At 51.5% G+C, this 20,617-nt stretch overlaps 8 protein-coding genes across 8 annotated transcripts; 5 read left to right on the plus strand and 3 right to left on the minus strand.

Annotated features, from left to right (window-relative positions):
• Positions 1-460: 460 nt before the first annotated feature.
• Positions 461-945, plus strand: GMORB2_6293 (Glycosyl hydrolase family 71; the record flags this gene model as incomplete). The annotated part of the gene is made up of 2 exons (XM_035468263.1): positions 461-542; positions 623-945. The coding sequence occupies 2 exons, from the start codon at positions 461-463 to the stop codon at positions 943-945; spliced, it is 405 nt and encodes a 134-aa protein (XP_035322244.1).
• A 1,098-nt stretch (positions 946-2,043) lies between these two features.
• Positions 2,044-2,534, plus strand: GMORB2_6294 (Glycosyl hydrolase family 71; the record flags this gene model as incomplete). Its single annotated transcript, XM_035468264.1, has 2 exons — positions 2,044-2,237; positions 2,339-2,534. The coding sequence occupies 2 exons, from the start codon at positions 2,044-2,046 to the stop codon at positions 2,532-2,534; spliced, it is 390 nt and encodes a 129-aa protein (XP_035322245.1).
• A 688-nt stretch (positions 2,535-3,222) lies between these two features.
• On the minus strand, positions 3,223-4,296 carry GMORB2_6295 (UbiA prenyltransferase family; the record flags this gene model as incomplete). The annotated part of the gene is made up of 2 exons (XM_035468265.1): positions 3,223-4,170; positions 4,249-4,296. The coding sequence occupies 2 exons, from the start codon at positions 4,294-4,296 to the stop codon at positions 3,223-3,225; spliced, it is 996 nt and encodes a 331-aa protein (XP_035322246.1).
• Positions 4,297-6,378: 2,082 nt separating this feature from the next.
• Positions 6,379-8,039, plus strand: GMORB2_6296 (Major Facilitator Superfamily; the record flags this gene model as incomplete). Its single annotated transcript, XM_035468266.1, has 2 exons — positions 6,379-6,394; positions 6,466-8,039. 2 exons carry the CDS (start codon positions 6,379-6,381, stop codon positions 8,037-8,039), a joined length of 1,590 nt encoding a protein of 529 aa, XP_035322247.1.
• Positions 8,040-9,967: 1,928 nt separating this feature from the next.
• Positions 9,968-11,531, minus strand: GMORB2_6297 (Metal-dependent amidase/aminoacylase/carboxypeptidase; the record flags this gene model as incomplete). The annotated part of the gene is made up of 5 exons (XM_035468267.1): positions 9,968-10,233; positions 10,313-10,443; positions 10,488-10,901; positions 10,971-11,353; positions 11,430-11,531. 5 exons carry the CDS (start codon positions 11,529-11,531, stop codon positions 9,968-9,970), a joined length of 1,296 nt encoding a protein of 431 aa, XP_035322248.1.
• A 1,109-nt stretch (positions 11,532-12,640) lies between these two features.
• On the plus strand, positions 12,641-14,602 carry GMORB2_6298 (MFS allantoate transporter; the record flags this gene model as incomplete). The annotated part of the gene is made up of 7 exons (XM_035468268.1): positions 12,641-12,813; positions 12,885-12,978; positions 13,047-13,171; positions 13,247-13,405; positions 13,459-13,828; positions 13,909-14,316; positions 14,402-14,602. The coding sequence occupies 7 exons, from the start codon at positions 12,641-12,643 to the stop codon at positions 14,600-14,602; spliced, it is 1,530 nt and encodes a 509-aa protein (XP_035322249.1).
• Positions 14,603-15,455: 853 nt separating this feature from the next.
• On the minus strand, positions 15,456-17,794 carry GMORB2_6299 (Sugar (and other) transporter; the record flags this gene model as incomplete). The annotated part of the gene is made up of 10 exons (XM_035468269.1): positions 15,456-15,555; positions 15,659-15,748; positions 15,827-16,038; positions 16,137-16,348; positions 16,419-16,596; positions 16,683-16,926; positions 16,991-17,151; positions 17,223-17,294; positions 17,363-17,502; positions 17,593-17,794. 10 exons carry the CDS (start codon positions 17,792-17,794, stop codon positions 15,456-15,458), a joined length of 1,611 nt encoding a protein of 536 aa, XP_035322250.1.
• Positions 17,795-18,648: 854 nt separating this feature from the next.
• Positions 18,649-20,466, plus strand: GMORB2_6300 (Glycoside hydrolase family 79; the record flags this gene model as incomplete). Its single annotated transcript, XM_035468270.1, has 7 exons — positions 18,649-18,776; positions 18,851-18,970; positions 19,047-19,294; positions 19,369-19,731; positions 19,787-19,878; positions 19,938-19,971; positions 20,024-20,466. 7 exons carry the CDS (start codon positions 18,649-18,651, stop codon positions 20,464-20,466), a joined length of 1,428 nt encoding a protein of 475 aa, XP_035322251.1.
• Positions 20,467-20,617: the final 151 nt, after the last annotated feature.

Consider the following 20,617-nt stretch of genomic DNA (forward strand, 5'->3'; position numbering starts at 1 on the left):
TGTGTTGGAGTGTTGTGAGGCTGTAGTGTTGGAGCTGTCAGTCCTGAATACAGTGTGTGTATACATGTATAATTGTATATACGCGGGTTGGTTGACGCGACGGGACGCGTTAAAGTGATGTGGCTAGTAAGTGGGTATAAGCCACACTGCGTTGCTGGTCTGAGGATCTGAGTGGAGTACTTCAGTTTGACATACTGATCCTACCGCCGCCCCTTGTTTCTTAGTTGATCTGGTGACCCCTAGATGAGTTCAACTGATCAGTTTGAGGACATGACCTAACCTCCCGAACGCTAGTTGAGATAACCCGAAAAAGTTAACCTGGAAGGGTTCAAGTTGAACCCTCGGAGAAGCTCGACTGGCTATATTAACGGCACGACTTAGAGGTACCCTGGACCCCAAGTCAAGGTCGGCTTAGCACCAGTCCTCTTGAAGGCCAGGGACATGAGAGGAGGGGAATGTCATGAGTGCTTTTGCTCGTGTTGAACATTGCGCCTTCAAGCGCGGTGCCGAAACAGAACAGAGGGCGGTGATCAAGTTCGGGTGTCGGCTTTCTGTCGATATTTGTCGCATTATCTCTTACCCGTTCGTAATATTCCCGGACCCACGCGGACCGTGCATGAAGGTGCCCAGAGGATCACGGTCAAGGTTCCCAGCGGCAACGTAGTTTACACGGCGACCGGTGGGATGTGCGTTAGCGATGGACGACGACAGCAGTGCGACTACGGCATTTGCCACCCTACCAGCGGTAGCACAGCTGGCGACGACTTCACCCATGTGACTTGTGAGAACCTAGGAATAATGGATGCCTCTCAGGATCCAATGTTCCGCTGGGACTCTGTCTTCTCAGGCGAGGCTTGGGATTGGGTTGTCAGCAAGTGGGAGGGCAACCCGTCACCTGGCGGCTTGAACTTTACAGAGCAGGTTTATCGACTGCGGTACCATTGAGAATGACAGCCCTTGCGGATATCATGTTTTACGTGTGACGATGTGACATATCCCGGAGCTTATCTCATCATCAACTCACTTGAAAGCGTCTACCAAGTATATTATCTCTACAGGAATAACTAATACCTTCCCCCTTCTTTTCAGAACCTGAATGGCTGATAGAGCTCGGCTGATATCAGAGTAGGTTCATTTCAACTATTGGGACGCCATGGATAGAGCGCAAATCGACATCGATGCGGATATTGGCACTTTGACGAGCACCTTTGCGCCGATCAAGTCAGATGACTTCCCTGCCAAGCTTATCCTCGACATCATCAGCCCAGGTTTTTTCCTAACGGTATCTCCCTTGTGAAATTCGGGTGAGTGGCGCTCATATATGTGTGTGCATTCTGTCACCGTTGGCTGGCACACCCCAAGCGCTCAATTCGGTTCCCCCTCTTCAAGAATAAACCCAATAAGGACCTTCTCGGTATCATCAAGGACTGGGTACACCCCATGGTCACCAACAGCACCACTATTGCCAAGGATACGCTCAAAGAGTATGCTCATGCATGTACCATGATGTCAAGTGCTGACAAAGGACAAAGGACAGTTAGGGACGTGTCAAGCCACCAAGTCATATCAAGCCACATCAAGCCACATCCAAGAATGACATCAGGAGATCATCAAGAAAAATTCGGCCAAGGCCCAAGGAAGTATAAAGATTATCTATCACAAGCAAGATAAAGACATTGGAGACAAGATGCGAGAACAAGTATAAAGAGGTAGCTGAGAAGCCACTGGAAGAAAGAAGACAGAGGTGAATGAAAATAAAATTTGACCCCAAAGTTGACCTTGAATATCTTTTCTGTCTCTTGACTGCAAGACTTCATCACTTTCTCTATTACTTCTGACAAGTCCCTTGACACATGAGCCAACAACGCATATGCTGACCCTGCTACAGTGATAGCTCTCTAAGCATGGAGAACGATATCTCAAGCAAACTCAATGATGAGTGAGGACTATTGGTGTTGAATCATCCATTGATACACGTGCACGCTAATAGAGCATTCATTTCAAAGCAGTTGTGGCCATCTGGCAAGCAGAGAGATCGTTTCCATGAGCCAGCAAATCTTCAATGGCTCCTCGAACAACAATGATATTCTCAGGGCAGCTATGACCAATGGCCATATGCTAGAGACAAGCCACAAGGACTTCGGTGTTGATGAGATCCGGAGATACGTCTCCCGGGCGCTCTTTGCACAGCTGGCCCCGCTCGCTTGGCAGCTGAAACCATCCGAGTTGGGCTTGGTGTAAGTGAGCTACTATCAATACCCACGACAACTACACGCCCCCTACCTTGACAATGGCTGCACGTGTACTATCAGGAAACATACCGCACCTTCGATCCTAGTGTAATCAACCCCGAGCAGAGCTGCGACGACGACCTGGACTTGGACTACATGGACTCAAACTACGAAGAGACGGGCGTCTGTGCCGGTGAAATAATGTATTGTTTGATCAGGTGTACCGGCGACGCCCGAACCTGCGACCTGGGCCACGATAGCTTCGGCCCTGGATGTGTCGATAGGACGGCCGGGGGCACATAGTCGGAGAGAACCGTTCTGTTTCGGGACAGCTTGTGTAAGCCAACGGCAACTATCGGGACTAGTCGGCGACATTGTCACTTCTCTCATGTCCCACGCCACGACTTTCGATAAACCGGCTTGTGGAATGGGTGCCTGCTCGCCTTGAATGCCACTGTTGTCTTGAACAGGTAAGGTTGAGTCTCCTGTAGTCCGCACATTGCGGCTTCCTGGTCTTGCTGTACTTTCTTTTTCCTCATATGCACCATATGCATGGAGTCTGTGCACGACGTATCCGCAACCTGGCAGTCTCTGAATTTTCGCCCGGACAGCTCCGCAATGTGCCCTCTTCCCCAGCCGTGCATCATGCGCATAGCCGGGCGTCATCACATATCTGCCTGACTCGGGATAGACTAAACGACAGATATAACCCCTAGCGCGATGGTGATTGTGCACCTTCTTTGGAGTTCCACGTCGCAGTTCTCCCGGGTACGGGAGTGAAGGAAATACGGAACGAGAGATAAGAGGCAGGCCAACGATAAAATACTGGAAAAATTGTCTCCAAGTGGTAGATTGGATGGCTAAGTAAGTATTGGTACCAACTATTACTAGGTGAAAGAACATCCACTACCATGTAAGTACTATTATGACTTGGCGAAATTGGTAGCGTCCATCTGGATCGGACACCTCACGCCTCCCCCCCTTCCCAGTTCTATAGCAAAAGAGAGTGATCCTTAAACACTGGCAAGAGGTACAGTCCAGCTGTCCACGCTGACCATATCTGCCACGTCGCCTTGTCACCTTCCGTGTTCCTGATCAAGAGAAGCCTGGTACAGACGACAGCTCCAAGTCCGACAGATAGAGAATAATACGGGACGGACACGCTCCAATACGCGGGGCACACAAAAGACCATATGGCCACCGGGACGGCAATGGACCATCGAGTGACGGAGTCCCCAAGGATGATGGGTGCCGAGTGTCGGCCGCGCATTCGGTCTCCAGCGACGTCCTTCATGTCCTGCACGTGCATGGTTGTCAAGATGACGGCGCTGATGAGACATAGCCACGCCGTGGCGTCCTCAGTGAGCATGATGGGGAGATCTATGTTCCCGGTGGCGATGCGCATGGCGCCCAGATGGTAGACTCCAAACGCAACGCTGATGAGGGCGTTCCGGATGACAAAGTGATCTTCACCGCCACGTAGGTCGTTGTACATGTATGTTAGGCTCACGAGGACCAGTGCCTCGACGCCGGTCCCAAGCAAGTGATTGCCGATAACGACGCAGGGCAAGGCGGCGAGGAGTAGACGTCGTGCCTGGGTCGGCGTCATACGCCCGGCCGGGACTGGTCGCCACGGCTTGTTCAGCCCATCCTCCACCGCCGCCTCCACTGTCCGCTGGTTTGCCAGGTCGAAGACGAGCAGATGCATCCAGCTCGACAGAACAACATATGGCACGCGCGAAAGGACGTCCGTGGCTGTGTTGTCGCTACCGGGCGAGAGGAGTGTCCCGGATAGAGCGGCAGATATTCCAAAGAGCGACATGGGGATGACGAGTGTGAAGAAGTCACTCTCGGTAAACAGCCACATGCTATATATGAGCGACAATGGGCGCCAAGGGCTCGACAGGGCTTTGGTCGCTACGTGAACAGAGCCATTCTTCTACACGAACGAAGGAGAAGAGCAGGTCAGTTTGACTGTCGGACGATACAGGTATACGGGGAGGCTTGGTCTATTTACCTCCTGCAGAGTAGAGGCATATTGCTCGGTCGTGCTGGCCAACGACATGGCTTTAGGGATGTGAGGTGAGAGAGCTAGGTACTCGTCTGTCGATGTGTTGTGCTGTGATAGCATGTGCCCTGAGGCGGTATAGATATGTGGTGTTAATGTTTGTGAGGCGGTATCTATGTTCGAGGTGGAAGAACGGCAAATTGAGTATCTATTCCAGGAAACCCGTACGGAGTAGCATATATACATGTACGTTCGCGGGAGTTCGGGTTCTGTTTCGAGGATCTTATTACGTGCTCTACTGTCACGTCAGTTTACGAAACAAGAACTCGGCTACGATAGAGTGTTCTCAGTCGCCGGTATGATGAATGATTACCATCTTTCCCTTATCCTTAGACTAAGTGGCCTCCGCCATACATGTGCGAGACTGGCGTAAGCTGTAATGCATCCAATGTCGGCAATATGTACGTACAGGTCTACGTTCCCATAATCGTGCATCGATAGTCTGCATATTGTTCTACATGTTGTTCTAATACCTTTGCTTATTGCCAAGTCCCAGAACGGGACTACCTGTACAATAAAGCAGAACGACAGCGCCCCTGACCTGCTCGTACTACCTGTAGAGTAGTAAGTGGAGCGAGAGGGTCAGAGTGTGCCACTTGCGTTTGAAAATACATATCTTGTAATGTTCGCGCGGAGTTCTACGGGGCTAGCAGATGAGTTGCTACACATGCCATGCTATGCAATCTTCTCATCTCGAATCCCGAGGCCGTTTGATTAGGATGTATGGGGTCTGGTTGTCGCGATGAGCATGCGGGCACATCACAATATATATCACTAGTATGCTATATGCATAAGTGAGGATACGACGACTGGTGGCTGATCGATCGACCAATAGATCCTCAAGCCTTTCTCGTCTCTCTTTTCTCCCTGGTCCCTGGACCTTATGAGCTTTCCGGTTTCGATGTGGGCCTACGAGTACGAGTACGTCGTAATGCACCACCATTTGACCCACAGCACCCGGATAGCTTGCATTTGCTTGGCGCGCGGGATCAAGGTTATGGTATATCACATGTATTATTTTCTTCTTCACATCAGCTTCTACACTGCGGAGTAGTTTTTCCAACTCGGATGCCAAGTTTCAGGCAGGGAATCCACCCTCGAACCTTCCATCCGCTCCATGATCCACTCCCGGCGCCTCCATGGTCGCTCTCATCTGACTGGTTCGCGTTCCTTGTGGTCCAGAGCTCTATCTTCTGAATGTCCAAAGGCCATGCCTGCCATACTCTTCCGCCGTTTTGGTGGGCGGGAAGGCAGAGCTGTCCCTGTGTCTGTTTTGGCAAGGACGGGGTCGAATCTGACGGTATAGACGTCAGGATCGACACATGAGCAAGACCGTGTAAGAGGAACGGCGGGGATTGTGAACGGTGAGAAGGTATTTATATATAGTTGGACAACACAAGGTCTCTCTGAGAGCAGACACCACAAACACTTCTAACTTACATTCAAATAGTAGGTTAGGTGTTTAGTGGCGTTAAGGTTCTTGTCCTGCATTCTTGTTGTGGTGCCGTACGCGACGGGTTTTGTGGTCTTGTCCCGCTTACCTAAGCTATGAACTGATTTACTATGACAATAACAGTTATCATAGTCGGATGTAGCTATGGCTGTCTGAAAGAGGTAGAAGGAAAGTAGAAGGAAAGACAGTAAAAGTATGACACTATGTATGCGTTGAAATATGTTATAAAGCTATTTATATAGGGATTATTAATATGTTGTCTTTGTATTTGATATATATCGTATGCGGTGTGGGGCGGCGGTGACCCTACAAGACATTTCGTCACCAAGAGGATACAATCACTATTTCCCAGTCCAAATCATCGACGTGCGTTTTACCGACATTGTTCCGCTGCTACGTCTGACATGGCCTCAGGCCATCAACAGTTAATATGTACAAGTAGTTGCGTCATCCCTTCAATACAGAATGCATTCACGTTTTCGAATTCACGCCGCACTCGGCCGAGGGGACATGGTGAGCGACATACAACCTAACTTCGATGAAAGAAACCATGTCCCAATGACCTGCCCATTCGCTGAAACAACAGAAAATAACTCTTTTCCGTGTACTCAAGCAGGGACCATACGATGACTGTCGAAAACAGTGGGTTGCCCCCCCTCCCCCTCCCTCCCCTTGATTGTCACGATGTCGATGTTCAATCTGACCATTGATAGGAGGAGAGGGGAGAAACCACTCTTCGTCGCATGGTGAATACGTCGAAAATGATGCGCGACGTTCATCGAGGGTTGAAAATGAACTGGTGCGCTCTGCATCCAAAGTTTCGATCGCAGAGTCCTTCTCCATCGGCCATGAAATCATCTTTGTCTCTCTTATCTGCATGGCCCAGTTCACGACCCAGGCTGCTCTGGGTAACTGCCTGAACATTATCCATGCTATCGGCGATACCTTTGACATAGTCAATACCGGAGAACTGGCCTGGCTCATCGCCGGCTACAGTTTGACGGTCGGAACTTTTATCCTGATATTTGGCCGCTTCGGCGATGTCTTCGGATATAAGAGGATGCTCATCATTGGATATTCATGGTTTTCCATCTGGACCATGGTTGCCGGCGTCGCCTCTTACTCGAACAAGGTCCTGTTCATATTTGCCCGCGTCTTTCAGGGTATCGGGCCTGCCATCCTGCTACCAAATGCCCTTGCCATTCTCGGTGCGACATACGCGCCCGGCCGACGGAAAGCCATGGTGTTCTCTCTCTTTGGCGCCTGTGCTCCGAGCGGCGCCACGGTAGGCGCCTTGTTTGCTGGCCTCTTCGTCTACGGAGACCCGAACTGGTGGAGCTGGACGTTCTATTCCTTCGCCATCGCTCTCGCCTGCATGGCCGTCCTCACCGTGTTCGTCGTCCCCGAATTACACAGCGGGACGCCCGTGGCCGGTATGACACTAAAGCAGATCATCTCTGAGCTGGATCCGCTGGGAGGCCTGACCGGTGTACTCTCTCTCGTCCTCATTAATTTTGCCTGGAACCAAGCATCCGTCGTCGGATGGAACGTGCCGTACGTCTACGTTCTGTTGATAATAGGCCTCGCCGTGGCCCCCGTGTTCTTCTACATCGAGCTGAAGGTATCCAGCCGCCCGCTGATCCCTTTCCACGCACTCTCTGTCGACGTATTATTTGTTCTTGGATGTATCACTTGCGGGTGGTCTTGCTTTGGTATTTGGATATTTTACATCTGGCAATTCTTCCAGCAGCTCCGCGGGTCCTCGCCGCTTCTAACGGCTGCGTGGATATCCCCCTGTGCGGTTTCAGGGGCGCTAGCCTCGCTCACTACGGGCTGGATACTGCACAGGGTTGGAGCAGGACTTGTCATGGTCTTGGCCTTGTCCTGCTTCACTGCTGGGACTGCCTTGATAATGACTGCTCCCGTCGGACAGATCTACTGGCTCCAGTCCTTCTTCTGCGTTGTGATTATTCCCTGGGGCATGGACATGTCCTTCCCTGCTGCTACATTGATCCTGTCAAACGCGACCAGCCGGAAGGAACAGGGCATCTCGGCCAGCCTCGTCACCACCGTGGTGAATTACAGTATTAGTCTGGGCCTGGGTTTCGCTGGCACTGTCGAGGCCTACATCAACCCGGGAGGTACATCTCCTGCCGCTCTCCTGAAAGGATTCAGGTCAGCTTGGTATATGGGTATCGGACTTTCAGGACTGGGCATAGCGATCAGTATGGCCTTCCTAGCGAGAGACCTAACAAGGAAGAGACCCACAAGGAAAATAGATGGATAATTCTACCGAACAACGAATCGTACCGGCAGAAGTTGTGGAATATGCCATTCATGACCAGATATACAGATCATTCAATGCAATGGCGGGATCTCGATATAAGCTGCGTGGGTGTGAAGAGCACGCCCCGAATCATCTGTTCCGTCTAGATAGATATAGAATAGCCCTTGGAAGCGTCGATCTCCTTGACTATCGCAAATCGGGCGTGGGGTGACTCCCATAACGCAAACCCATCGGGTCTATTTCTCTACTTGTGCGAATAATTGCCTCAATAGGGGGGCATACCCAGACGTGCTGAGTACATCCGACCAGAGACGTCAGCCGCGGCGAGCCCCTCGATTGCTTCCTCCATGGATAGCTGCTCTCTTTTAGGCATAGAGTCCACGGCAAGTCTCGTGGCTTGGATAATCTCAGAACGGCCACCGTAACCAATCGCAACTTGCAGATTGAATGTGGTGTTTTGCTCCGTAGCGACTTCCGCCTCAGCAACGATCATCTGAAGATGTTCCCGGATGACGGATCTATCTCCAACGACCCAAGATCATAGCCCGGGGTAGGATATATATGGTGCATCACGTAGAATCATTTCGCTGGTGTATTTCGCCATCATAGAGAATAGAGGGTCCAGACCCTGGGGTCCTCGCTTGAGGTTGTCATCTGACAAGGCCTAGACAGTCAGGTTTGAGATGCCAGGGCAAAAACGTTACGGCCCGTCATGCGACCTTCACGTGCACCCTATAAGCTTCTCTTACTCATTACTGCACTCACTTACACCATATTACTAAACGGTACGATTACTAAATAACCTAAGCGATCGCCTCTTGCGATCACCTTGATTACCTAGCGATCGCGTCGATCGCTATAAAAGATCGCTTTATAACCTTTGTGATTGCCTATTATATAGCCAACCCAACTCTCTAGCTAAATACTCTTTGCTACTACCGCCAGCTCTCGAACCAAGCTGTTCGGACGAAGACGTGCATGTGCGACGCTACCCGTCCAACTGTGGTCAACCACCATCACTCAACGCACGAATTCATCCGACGTTTCCCGCCTTCGTTTCCATCTCTTTACAGAAGCAACCGGCCATTGTACTGTGCTTGAATTTTGACGGTACGACGAGACCATCAGGTATACCACTCCCGCTGACGATTCGAAATACTCGCGAGATGTGCGTTTTCATTGCGTGCGACACGAATATACACTTATGGAATGCTTCAACATGGAACGGCTGTGATTGACCTCCAGTCATAAGAACAACGTTTTGCAATCATAGTCTTGATCACATGTGGCTGTGAGCTACATGACCGGATTATATGCTCAGGTTTCCATGTCAGCAGTGATATACCCTAAGCGTATGAGTCCACCGTCCTAAACTTGACCTGCAAAGGTAGAGTGTGGGGATAATAGTTGTCGATTTACCCCATATGTCCGAGAATACGTAAATCAGGGGAGAATTTTTTCTGATGAAGAAAGAAATATAATCCCTCGTGCTTGAAATTCATCGCCGGGTAATTCGAAGAGTCGCTAGGGTATCCTACGCGATGATTGACACGTTTGGTTAGGGTACCGTACAAACCCTAATAGGGTCAGTGCGAGCATGGGTTTAGGGTATTACAGTGGTGGTGACACTGGAGTCGATTGAGACTGATAAAACCCCGACTCTGTTTACTAGTCCGTTTTCATATGGACAATGGAGCGGGCAGCTAAGATCATCTATCCTGGGTATAATCAAGAAGGGAGATACTGCCGAAATGGAAGTGCAGTTGCGTCACAGATCACTTTATACACCCGCGACAATGTCAGAAAAGAACTAAGCCGGATATCATTACCGTGCAATCAACCCGATGAAATGTTTCCAGTTAGATATACGATTACGAATCATCCCATCGAGTCTATCGGCAACGTCAATGGCGTGCGTGGCCACTCGTTCATGTGCAGCCAAGGTATGTCTGGGTGTACATGCCCCTGTTGATGATGTCTTCATCCCACTCCTTCTTGACAATGTTGAATAGATTATCATCCGTGAGCATATCCCATCCAACAAGCGCAAGCGACGCGCCGACTATTACGGCCTCGTTGTGAGCCTTGTCTGTCCCGGCGGCAGCTTGGAACCTCGGCTCGTGCGGGAACACGCCGTCGGGGGCCCCGATGGAAAACATGGTATGGAGCGTGGGAACAACGTAGCTCACATTTCCTGTATATCAAGGAATGCAGTGCCCATCATCAGCGTCACCTTCTCAAAGCTGGGACAAAAACAGTCTGCGGGGACATACCGGCATCCGTGGAAGCTGTCATGACCTTGTCGTGTATGCTCTTGATAACATTTCGATCGTACTCTTGCATATGTAGCTGATATCGCTCGCAGAGCATCTCATTGATCCGGATGTCCGTGTAGAGTTCACCTCTAGATATGCAGAGTCAGCTTGGCTGCATCAGTATATTCAGAACCGGTCAGAGATGGGCAACACTTGCTCTTTCAACTTCACACCGCATCCTGTAGCCAGCGCACCGGCCTCGATACACCTGCGCGCCCTGGCCACCAGAACTTCGAGCTCGTCAAGAGTGGGGCTGCGAATCTGCCAGTTGGCCCTGGTAAAGGATGGGATGATGTTGGTCACTTTGGGCGTTTCAAGAAAGGCGCAGTGAATCCGTTCGTCGGGTTTTATCTGCTGACGCAGTATCGAAATGTTGTTGTACGAGGCCACGAGAGCGTCGAGGGCGTTGATCCCATCCCAGGGATTACCGCCTGCATGGGCACTCTTGCCAGTATATTCGACCTCGATTTGCTTAGTGGCGTCGACGCGGACGCCAGCCACTCCGTCTGTTTTAACATTGCCGAGTATATCGTTGGAGCCGGCATGGCTGCATCGTGTATCGAAGGTCAGTCGGCGACCGTAAACAGGACGGGTATTATGTATGTTGATGACCTACGCCATGAGCATGACGTCAACTGGGCCATAGGCCCCCGCTTCAATCAGGCGCACCTTGCCGCCGCCGCCCTCTTCTGCCGGCGTACCGAGCAGCTGGGCACGTCCAGGAACTCGATACTTTTTAAGAAGAGCCGACAAGGCGATAAAAGCGGCGGTGCTGCTTGTGGTGATGAGGTTGTGCCCACAGGCGTGACCTATTCCAGGGAGGGCATCGTACTCGGCGTTGAAACTGACCAGACGACCGTTTGAGCCGCTGATGGCCTCAAACGACGTCTCGATACCGTACGCATGCCGTGTCACGCTGAACCCTTGGGCTTCGAGAAAGTCACAGATGGCATCGTGGGCCTTGTGCTCCTGAAAGCCCGTTTCTGGATTCGACCAAACCTTTTTCGATAGGAGAGAATGTCAGTGAGGCGATGGGTGGGCGACTGACTATGAGGTGTATAGTGTCCGTACTTACCTGCCTGTTGAGGGCACGGAGACTGGCATGGGCAGCAGCCAACGTCGCATCGACGGCGGCTCTCAGCTCATTGTCGCTGATGGGAAAGACAATCCGCGTCATGACGGAAACAAGAAGTAGAAGGTGCTTGCCGTCGGCTAGAGTCAATACAGGAATAAGATGACCGTAGCAGAAGTCAGGGCGGGGTGTGCCGGAGGGCTGAAGATGGAGAGGATCGAGCTAGGACGGAAGGAGTTGATTGTCATGGTCCGTGATACCCTTGTACATGTTGGCGCTAGGACCTTCTACTTTCTTGGCGAATTCTTCGATTCATCATTAGTGGCTCTGGCCATTGATGTACTATGACGGGAACCCTACCGGCAGATGCTCCTCTCCGTGCCATGATAACCGGATATAGATCCAGGATTCGATAATCCTGGGTGCTATGCTACTTACTGCTTGGTACAGGTAGCAAGGGTAGCAAGGAGGGGTCATTACATTGATACCGGAGAAATGATGGATATGATTTCTAGTTACAGCGGCGGGGGAATTATTCACATCCAGTGTCCCCGCATGTCTGACCCTCTCGATCAGTCGAGAATACTATCAAGCTGTTACAAGTGACCGCAAGGATTGATTAGACGCTTTCCTACATCATGGACGGTAGCCATGGACGAACCTATCCATTTAGAGTGATGACACCCTACCATCGGCGTAGAGTATTTGCCGAGCGCGCTTTTCCACGTTACTGGCTTAGACCGACTTTATCAAATGAAAACGTTGCTCCTTTCCTGCAAGTTCAGACGCCTTATCGTCATGTACGAGTACATCCGAGACCCCAACCCCGCGCGAGGGCGGAGATGTACAGATTCGTACGACATATGCACGTCAACCGGTGACGACTAACACCTTGCCGCTATCAATCACACGCGCAAATGCCGACCATTTCCGTGTCTTATCTTGGCATGCTTGCCTACCAAGACCAACTGCCATGCTCCGCAACCGCCCACTGATGTTCGTCGGACAGTGATAAGAAGCCCGGCATTAGATGATAAGAAAGAGCAAGTACGTACGGCATTTAAACACACGGCCGTCCCTATAGCTGTCTATCGTCTAGCCCTCGAAGGTTCGATTGTCGACCACAATCAAGGCTGCTTGTCCCGATTCTATCTGTCACTTACTTGCGCATACGATATTGTTTCTGACCTCTTGAAAACAGACATCATCCCATCATGGGGAAGGAGGACAATAATCCCCACGAGTCCGTCGTGTCGGGAAAGGAGAATGACAGCATCAAAGACGAGACTCGGCTCCGTGCCGTCCAGGATGTCGCCCTGGGGGAAATGTTGGCTGTCGAGTCGACCCCCGCCCTGGAGAAGAGGGTTGTCTTGAAGTTGGACATGATGTATGTTGCTGGAATAATGAGCAGTCCGTCTCCAGATATCCCCTAGAAAAGCCTTCTAACCGTGAAGATAGCATGCTTCCCCTCATGGGTGTCGTCTATATGATGCAGTACATGGACAAGTTGGCACTAAGTCAAGCCACCTTGTTCAACCTCCGACAAGACCTGGTGAGTGCATCCATATTCAACATGCTCAAACCCCGACCAGCCCCGGCCAGAACTGACCTTGATGTCAGAATCTTCAAGGCCAGCAGTATAGCTGGACCTCAGCCATATTCTACTTTGGCTACCTCGTCTGGAGTCCCATCAGCTCCTACCTAGCTGTCCGCCTACCAATCGGCAAGTACCTAACTGTCGCCGTGTACGCCTTTCCCACCTCTCTACTACCCATTGTCCCATGCCTCGTTCTTCCTACATGATACTGATGAGAGTCAAGAATGATATGGGGAGTCATCATGATGTCCCACGCCGCCACCAAGAACTTCACCACCCTAATGGTAGCCCGATTCTTCCTCGGAGTCGGCGAAGCCGCCATAGCACCTGGGTTCTCGCTCATCGTCGGAATGTTCTATAAGCGCGAGGAGCAACCAGCTCGGTGTGTATCACTGTCCCCGTTCCGATATTCAACAATAACCTGACTGGCATCAGCCAATCCGCCTGGTTCCTGGGCAACTCCATCTCCGTGACAATCGGTGGTCTCGTCGCCTGGGGCATAGGAAACATCAGCAACAGCCACGTAAAGAGCTGGCAGCTCCTCTTCCTGGTTCTGGGCGCCATCACCTCCGGCCTAGGCATCTTGCTCGCCGTCCTCCTTCCCGACTCGCCCCGGAAAGCCATCTTTCTCACAGAGACGGAGCGCTCCGTCGCCGTGCAGCGCACCCTCAAGAACAAGACGGGTATTCTCGATGAGAATGAGTTCCGGTGGTATCAGGTTCGGATGGCCCTTCTGGACCCGCAGATCTGGCTGCTGGTTCTGTACCAGTTTTGCAGCAACCTTTGCAATGGGGGGATCACCAGCGTACGTACAATTGAGCCCATTCATCTCGTGTGGCCGATCGATTTCAACGTCGTATTCGTGTACTGACAAGAAGAACACAGTTCTCGGCAATTCTAGTCAACGGTTTCGGATTCCCACCTCTGGAATCCCTCCTGCTGCAAATGCCCTCGGGTGCAGCCCAGCTTGTATTCCTGCCCATCTCCGCCGCCGTCGCCCGCTTCGTGCCCAACATGCGCATCACCCTCATGATGATTAACACATCCATCTCCATGATGGGCATGATCCTCGTCTGGAAGCTCGACGAGGATAACAAGAGCGGTAGATTGGTGGGACTGTCGTTCGCCTCCGTCTTTGGCGTCAACTTTCCTCTCGCCCTCAGTCTCATCTCCTCCAACATTGCTGGTTTCACGAAACGCAGCGTCTGCAGCTCCATGCTTTTTATCGCCTACTGTACTGGAAACATTGTCGCGCCACAATTCTTTCTTGCCTCTGAGGAGCCTGACTATCCTGTAAGTCATCCCGGATCTACCTTCAACTTGCCCTATCACTTTCGGGAAAACACACTTCTGACACGAGATGCATATGGGATCGCAGACTGGGCTCAAAGGTGCCATTTCTGGCCTTGCCCTCGCAGTATTCTTCTTGCTCTGCCTACTCGTATACTACATCTGGGAGAATAAACGTCGAGACGCCAAGTATGGCCCGCCTTCGCAGCTTACAGAGGAGGAAGAGCGCATGCAGGGTCTGCTCAATAAGACGGATCGCGAGCTTGAAAGTTTCCGTTACGTCATTTGATAAGGCTGGGTCTCTGTCACTCACCCGCTGCACTCAAGTCACGTTGCGGCTGCCATTTGGTAGCGAGCTGGGTGTATACGCATAAGTCAACAGGAAGAGCCGGACTCGGGATCCATCCGTGACGGGTATCCCGATGTATAGGATCTAGAACACAAGCAAAGTTATGAGGTTCGTCCATCTTGACGCTCATCTTTCAGGTTCTACTCTCTATGTGTATCTATGTTAGCCTCTTCCCGGGGCTTCCTTACCTCCTCTCTTTTCTTTTGCCAGGGAGGGAAGGCTATGGCAGGCCTAACTCCTGCGCAGCAGGAACATCGTCCTGCCTCCTGCGGCCTGATATGAGAGCATATAGAGCGAAAAAAGAGCCTCAGTCCTAGGGGGGGAAGAATCACACACATCTTTCTTGCTTGGCCTTTAGAACACTCGTCGTGGTTTGATGATAGTGTGCCTCGCCGTGAGAGACAGCGAAAAAGTTATCTCTCCTATCCTTTCATCCTTCCCATCTTTCCATCTCCGTGTTATCCTGCATTCCGTCTCGCATGGAAATTTAGGGTGGTAATACTATAGGTGATGCAATTGATTGATGAACATATGCACACATGCCAACAGCTGTCGGCAAGGAGCTGTCGGCAAGGAGCTGTCTGGCAGGCATAAAGACAGCTGTAGTTCTACATCTGCTATTGTAGAGATTGGACGAGGCTCTCGGCTAAATCTGTGCTGGCACATTGTGGTGGTAGGTGTCTGGTGCATGGGACGACAGCCCAATTTCAGTCGTCTTCATTGCATGTCTATGCTGCAATTCGAAGCTGCAGGCCCTGTAGTAAAACGTCCCCTCTGCAGCACAGATAGAGCCTCATGCTTCCATTTGTTTCGTATCCTGAAGCTCATTGGAGTGAACTTCAGCCTCCGTGACATACTTGTCGAACTTTCGGAGATTAACCCTCTTCTCGAACCTAGTAATATGAAGTTGTCAGTTTAGAATCTACCGGGATATGGAAGAAGATGGAGGAAGATGGGGGGCGACAGGTTCTGGGTGGAAAACAGAGTTGGCCATACATTTCATCAATCTCGGCCGGGGTTCTCCGGGTCACCTCCGGAAGGATGAACCATGCGATGATTACAGCGACAGTACCGGCACCTGCGAAGCTTTAGACGAACAAGGAGCTCATATTAGCTCCCGGAGAATTTATCTTGGAAAGTACGTCAAGAGGTTTGTTTACTCACAAAAACCCAGTCTTCACTCCCCATTTGGTAGATCCGCCGTTGATCATGAGAGGAGTGCAGAAGCTAAACATGATGGCCACAGCGTTGGACACAGCCAGGGACCAACCAGCTGTCTGTGCACGAAGCCGCTGCTGTGGAATCTCGGCTGCATATGCGTATCCGATGGCTGAAGCACCGGTTGTAGAAAACGTTGCCAAGCACGCAAAGAAGATCTAATACGAAGAAGAGTCTGTGAGTACTGATTATGATCCACCATTGCTCGCAGTATATCGATGAAGCAAAAAGAGACGGGGGGAAGCCCTGCTCTTACCAGAAGTGAAGATGTCGCCTTTGCGGTGTAGTCAAAGCATCCGATGATACCGAGACACAAGACCGACACCACCGTCACGGCATACGGGTAAACGGTAAGAGGGCGTCGGCCAAACTGGTCAGTCAGAGTGGCCGTCAGGATCATGGAAACAAGCTGCACACAAGACAGGATGAGTGTCACCAGGAACGGATCCTTGCTCCCGGCATATTGAACTGTCCATAAGCAAGAAAGCATTCAGCAAAGAGCTATATTCTTCAAAAGCTAACAGGTACGTCGACTTACAGAAATACGTAGCATAGGTGTTGAAGACGGCCAGACCAACAAACTGCTGCGTAATCTTGGGCCAACCCGAGATGATGGTGCGGAGAAGGTTTCGGCCTTGGAAGATGGCCCAGTGTCCCACCTCTGAGTCCCTCTCGGCCTGGTCGCGCTCAATGGCAACGGTAGATGTCATGATTCCCTGTCGCGAGTCAGCATCTTCTCTGTTTTCTAATCCCTTTAGATGTTGAGAATTTGTTGAAGCTTCGGCTAAGGGAGAAAGCTTACAATCTGCTGAGGCACATCGTAACCCTCGACGTCTGAGTAGCACAGATGCAGCACCTTGGAGGCTTTTTTTGTCTTTCCCTTACTAGCTAGCCACCAGGGTGACTCGGGAAGGATGATGAATATGATTAGAATGACGCCAATCATGCCCCATTGAGTATAGATGGCTACTTTGAAGTCGTAAGGGTCGCTGGCGTTGAGTCTGTTGAGGGCCACTGAGGCGAAGAGCTGTCCTAGGACGAACCAGCTACACAAGGTCACTGTCAGTCCTCGGTCATCAAGAAGGCATCAGGGGCCTTGAGGCTATTCACAATGTGTATGCGTTGATGAAGAATCCCCTGAGCTGCGTGGGCGAAATCTCCGACAGGTAGAGTGGTATGGTGGACTGCAGCATGCCGACGCCCATTCCAGAAAGGAGCTTGGCGACCAGCCAGTGTTTCCAGTTACTCGCAAACGTCTCTACAAAGATGCTCTAGCAATCAGCCTGTCAGTATACCAGACTGTACTTTGAGCTTGGGATGACGGTGCAAAGTCGTAGCTTACAGCCGTGAGAACAACCCAGATGATCATCATGGCCGACTTTCTGCCATAACCCTCGGTGGCATATTGCAGGAGCTTTGAAAATGACAGTCAGTACATCTTCAAATCATCCGATTGCTTTTTTGGAGGGGTTTGGTCGTTACAATTTGGCCGATGGTTTGGCCGGCAGATTGGATGCCACCCCAGGCGGAGACGTATTTCCCGTCGATGATGGTGGTTCCGGTCGTGGCGAACTGCCTGATGAAGCCCTTGTTTGAGACGATGCCGCCATTCAGGTTGATTTCTGAGCCAGATATGAATAATGTTAGCACGTGTACTAACTCATGAGTTCACCGCGATGACGTTACGAAGACCAAGAGTATATGATACTTACGGTAGCCGTCGAGGGATGCTGAAAAGGCGGCCAGCATGGCAATGAAGCCCACCTTTTTGAAGCGACCAACACTTTTCCATACCGACAAGTTGTCGATGCTGGAACGCAGAACTTGGCCATCGCTGCCTTTGGAGACTGTGTGTGTTGGAACCTCCGGGCTCCTGTCCTCGACAATCTCAGTCGTGGGCTTTGATTGCTGCATTCTTAGGTGTAGCCTTGAGTGTGTTCTCCTGAGTTAAGCTATGGTTCCTTCCTTTGGGGGATCTATCGCGGAGAGGAACAGACGCACTGATTTTATACACATGCACGCCGTACGGTCTATTGCAGATACATATATACTACTAGTAAGTACTGACATATTCCTCACCACAAGCTCTAAGCTATCATCCCAAGACGGGAGGGAGGGGGGGAGAGGGAAACTGATTATGGCATAGTCTAGTCGATTTAACTAACCATTATTGGATCTTACCCCGCGGGGACGTGGAAATGTCTGGGGAATAACTTGGCAGATCACTTGATAGATCCGTCCAGACCCTTGTCAGTGCGGAAGCTGCCTTGGTCCAATACCCAAAGGGACTGAACCGCACCAATCACCCTGGGTTTGTCGTCGTAACATTTCATGCAATTCAGCTCACTCAATATTATCCCGGTGGGCGAACATGGTTGCTGGGGTGGTTTCGAACGGTCCTCTCCAGCAAGTACATCCAGCAAGTACATTCGTATCGCGAACTGTCATTTACCCCCAAGACCAGGGCATGATGTGACTTTGCAGCAATACGAGAGAGATACGAGAGGGGCGCGTGTTTATGTGGACAGGGTGAGTGGAAATGTCTGTGTTTCAGTAAACACGAGATGCAGAAACTCATTAAGATACTCTTGATGCGCAGGGGTTACTGCGGGTATCACTGCAACGGTCATGTATGCGCATGATTCAAAGGGTCGAGGGTCTCTTTGAAATAAATAGTCCAGTTGCCGCCGCCTAGAGAACATGTGTTCCTCGTCAGTTCACATTCTGTCGCAGCTTGATCGCGCACTTGGCCGCCACCCTCTCTGAACATGGCTCTCCTTCTGCTGTCTGCCTTCGGTCTACTGGGACAACAAGCCTCGGGGTTGACCTTTGACTTACCGTCGTCGCCACCGTCAACCGCAAGTGCACAACTATCAGATGCGCCGGTGGGAGTCTCGTAAGAAGATCCAGTAACACCCTACAAGTGTGCAGTTCATTCTTCTCCTTCATCTTTACTCATACGCTCTGCAGTTTCGAATTCTTCGCCTTCCCAGCCTACATGAACGACGTGGCTTCGACCAACAAATGTCTGCAGAACCTGAAAGATGTGTCTGGGACTTGGCCGCCGATCAGAATCGGAGGCACCACTCAGTGAGCCTTCAATCCATTCCGTATTGACAGTCCCGTCGGTGGAGGAAGCTCACTGTCAAACCGTGTGTGCACGCAGAGATCGAGCAACGTACGATGCTTCGTCCACAGAGGCAGTCACCTACACCGTCTCCGACCCGGCCGATGCTCCCGACGCACTCACCTTCGGCCCACCCTTCATCTCTCTCGCCGCGACATACGAGGGGAAGGTGACGCTCGGCCTCAACCGCCGTCTCAACGACATTGACAACACTATCGCTGCCGCCATCCTGGCCAAGAACAGTATCACTAACCTACAAGCCATTGAGCTGGGTAACGAGCCGACCTGTAAGCGTCCACTGACGAATCCGTCCCTGAAGAGCGGAAGAACAACATCATCCTGACGCTTATTGACCGTCCAGTCTACACCGATGACGACCCTATTGCTGACAGCGGCTCATACACCGCTGACGCCGACTACGCCAGCCAAGTCGCATGGCAGGACGCCGTCAGCGGTAACCTGTCCGCCACAGGTCTCATCTCGGCGGGTGTCTATTTTGGTACCGACCCCATGAGTATCGTCGGCTTGACGGGAGTCGAGGGCGACGCAAATGACCTGGTCAAGGACTACTGCTCGCACAACTACCCACAGTCGCAGTCGACCGCGGACCTCGAGACGCTCATGGGACACAGCGACATTGCCAGCCAGATCAGTGGGTTTGAAGATGAGATTTCCGCCGCCAAGGCAAAGGGGAAGCCGCATATCTTTGGAGAGACAAACTCTGGTAATATCATCTCCTCATAGTCACATGGATTGGATAAGCTGACAAACATTCAAAGCTACTCAAGGTGGTGGGGGCATCAGTCCCACGTACGGTGCTGGCCTCTGGCTTCTAGACTACGTGATGCAGGCGCTTGTTCTGGGAACTGATGTAGGTAACCGTCCCTGCCTCAGAGTGCTCTCCGCTGGCTAACCTCTCTCTGCATCCAGTCTCTCTACTTCCACCACGGAACAATAGGAAACTGTAGGCTGATCCGGTATCCTCTCCTATCCAGCATCACCGCTGACACTCTTAGGCCAATACTGCTGGTGGGGTCGTTACAGTATGGGAGCACCTTACTACGGTGCGTACTTTGCCACGCTCGCCCTCGCCGGCGCAGATCAGATTGCCCCCCTAGACGGGCAGACGGACGGCTACGCCGCCTACGCCATCTACAAGGGAGGAGCGCCCGTCAGGGTCCTCCTGTATAATTCGGACTACTATACCACGGGCACGCGCTCCTCTCAGACATTTGTCCTGTCCGGCCTGACCTCGGACAGCGTCACGGCCAAGCGCCTCACAGCTGCTTCCGCGACGTCGAGGGTCGACAAGGGCTCTAGTCCCACCGTCGCCGGCCAAACGTTTGCAGACGGCACCTGCGAGATTCAAGGTGACGCCGTGAGCGAGACAGTCACTGTATCTGCCGGTGAGGCTACGTTTACTCTGAGTGCGTCAGAGGCGCTGCTGGTCACTCTGTAGGTATGGGAATTCACACGTATCATTGGTAGGTCAGCATTGTATATACTCCTACGTAAATCCACGTTGTGGCAATACCATTTGTCAAGGTGTGAAATTCACTTACATCAAAATCGGCATCTCGGCCCGGCGTGACTGTGACTTGGATGCAGGA

Source organism: Geosmithia morbida (genome assembly GCF_012550715.1).
Source record: "Geosmithia morbida isolate 1262 chromosome Unknown scaffold_5, whole genome shotgun sequence".
NCBI classification, from domain to species: domain Eukaryota; kingdom Fungi; phylum Ascomycota; class Sordariomycetes; order Hypocreales; family Bionectriaceae; genus Geosmithia; species Geosmithia morbida.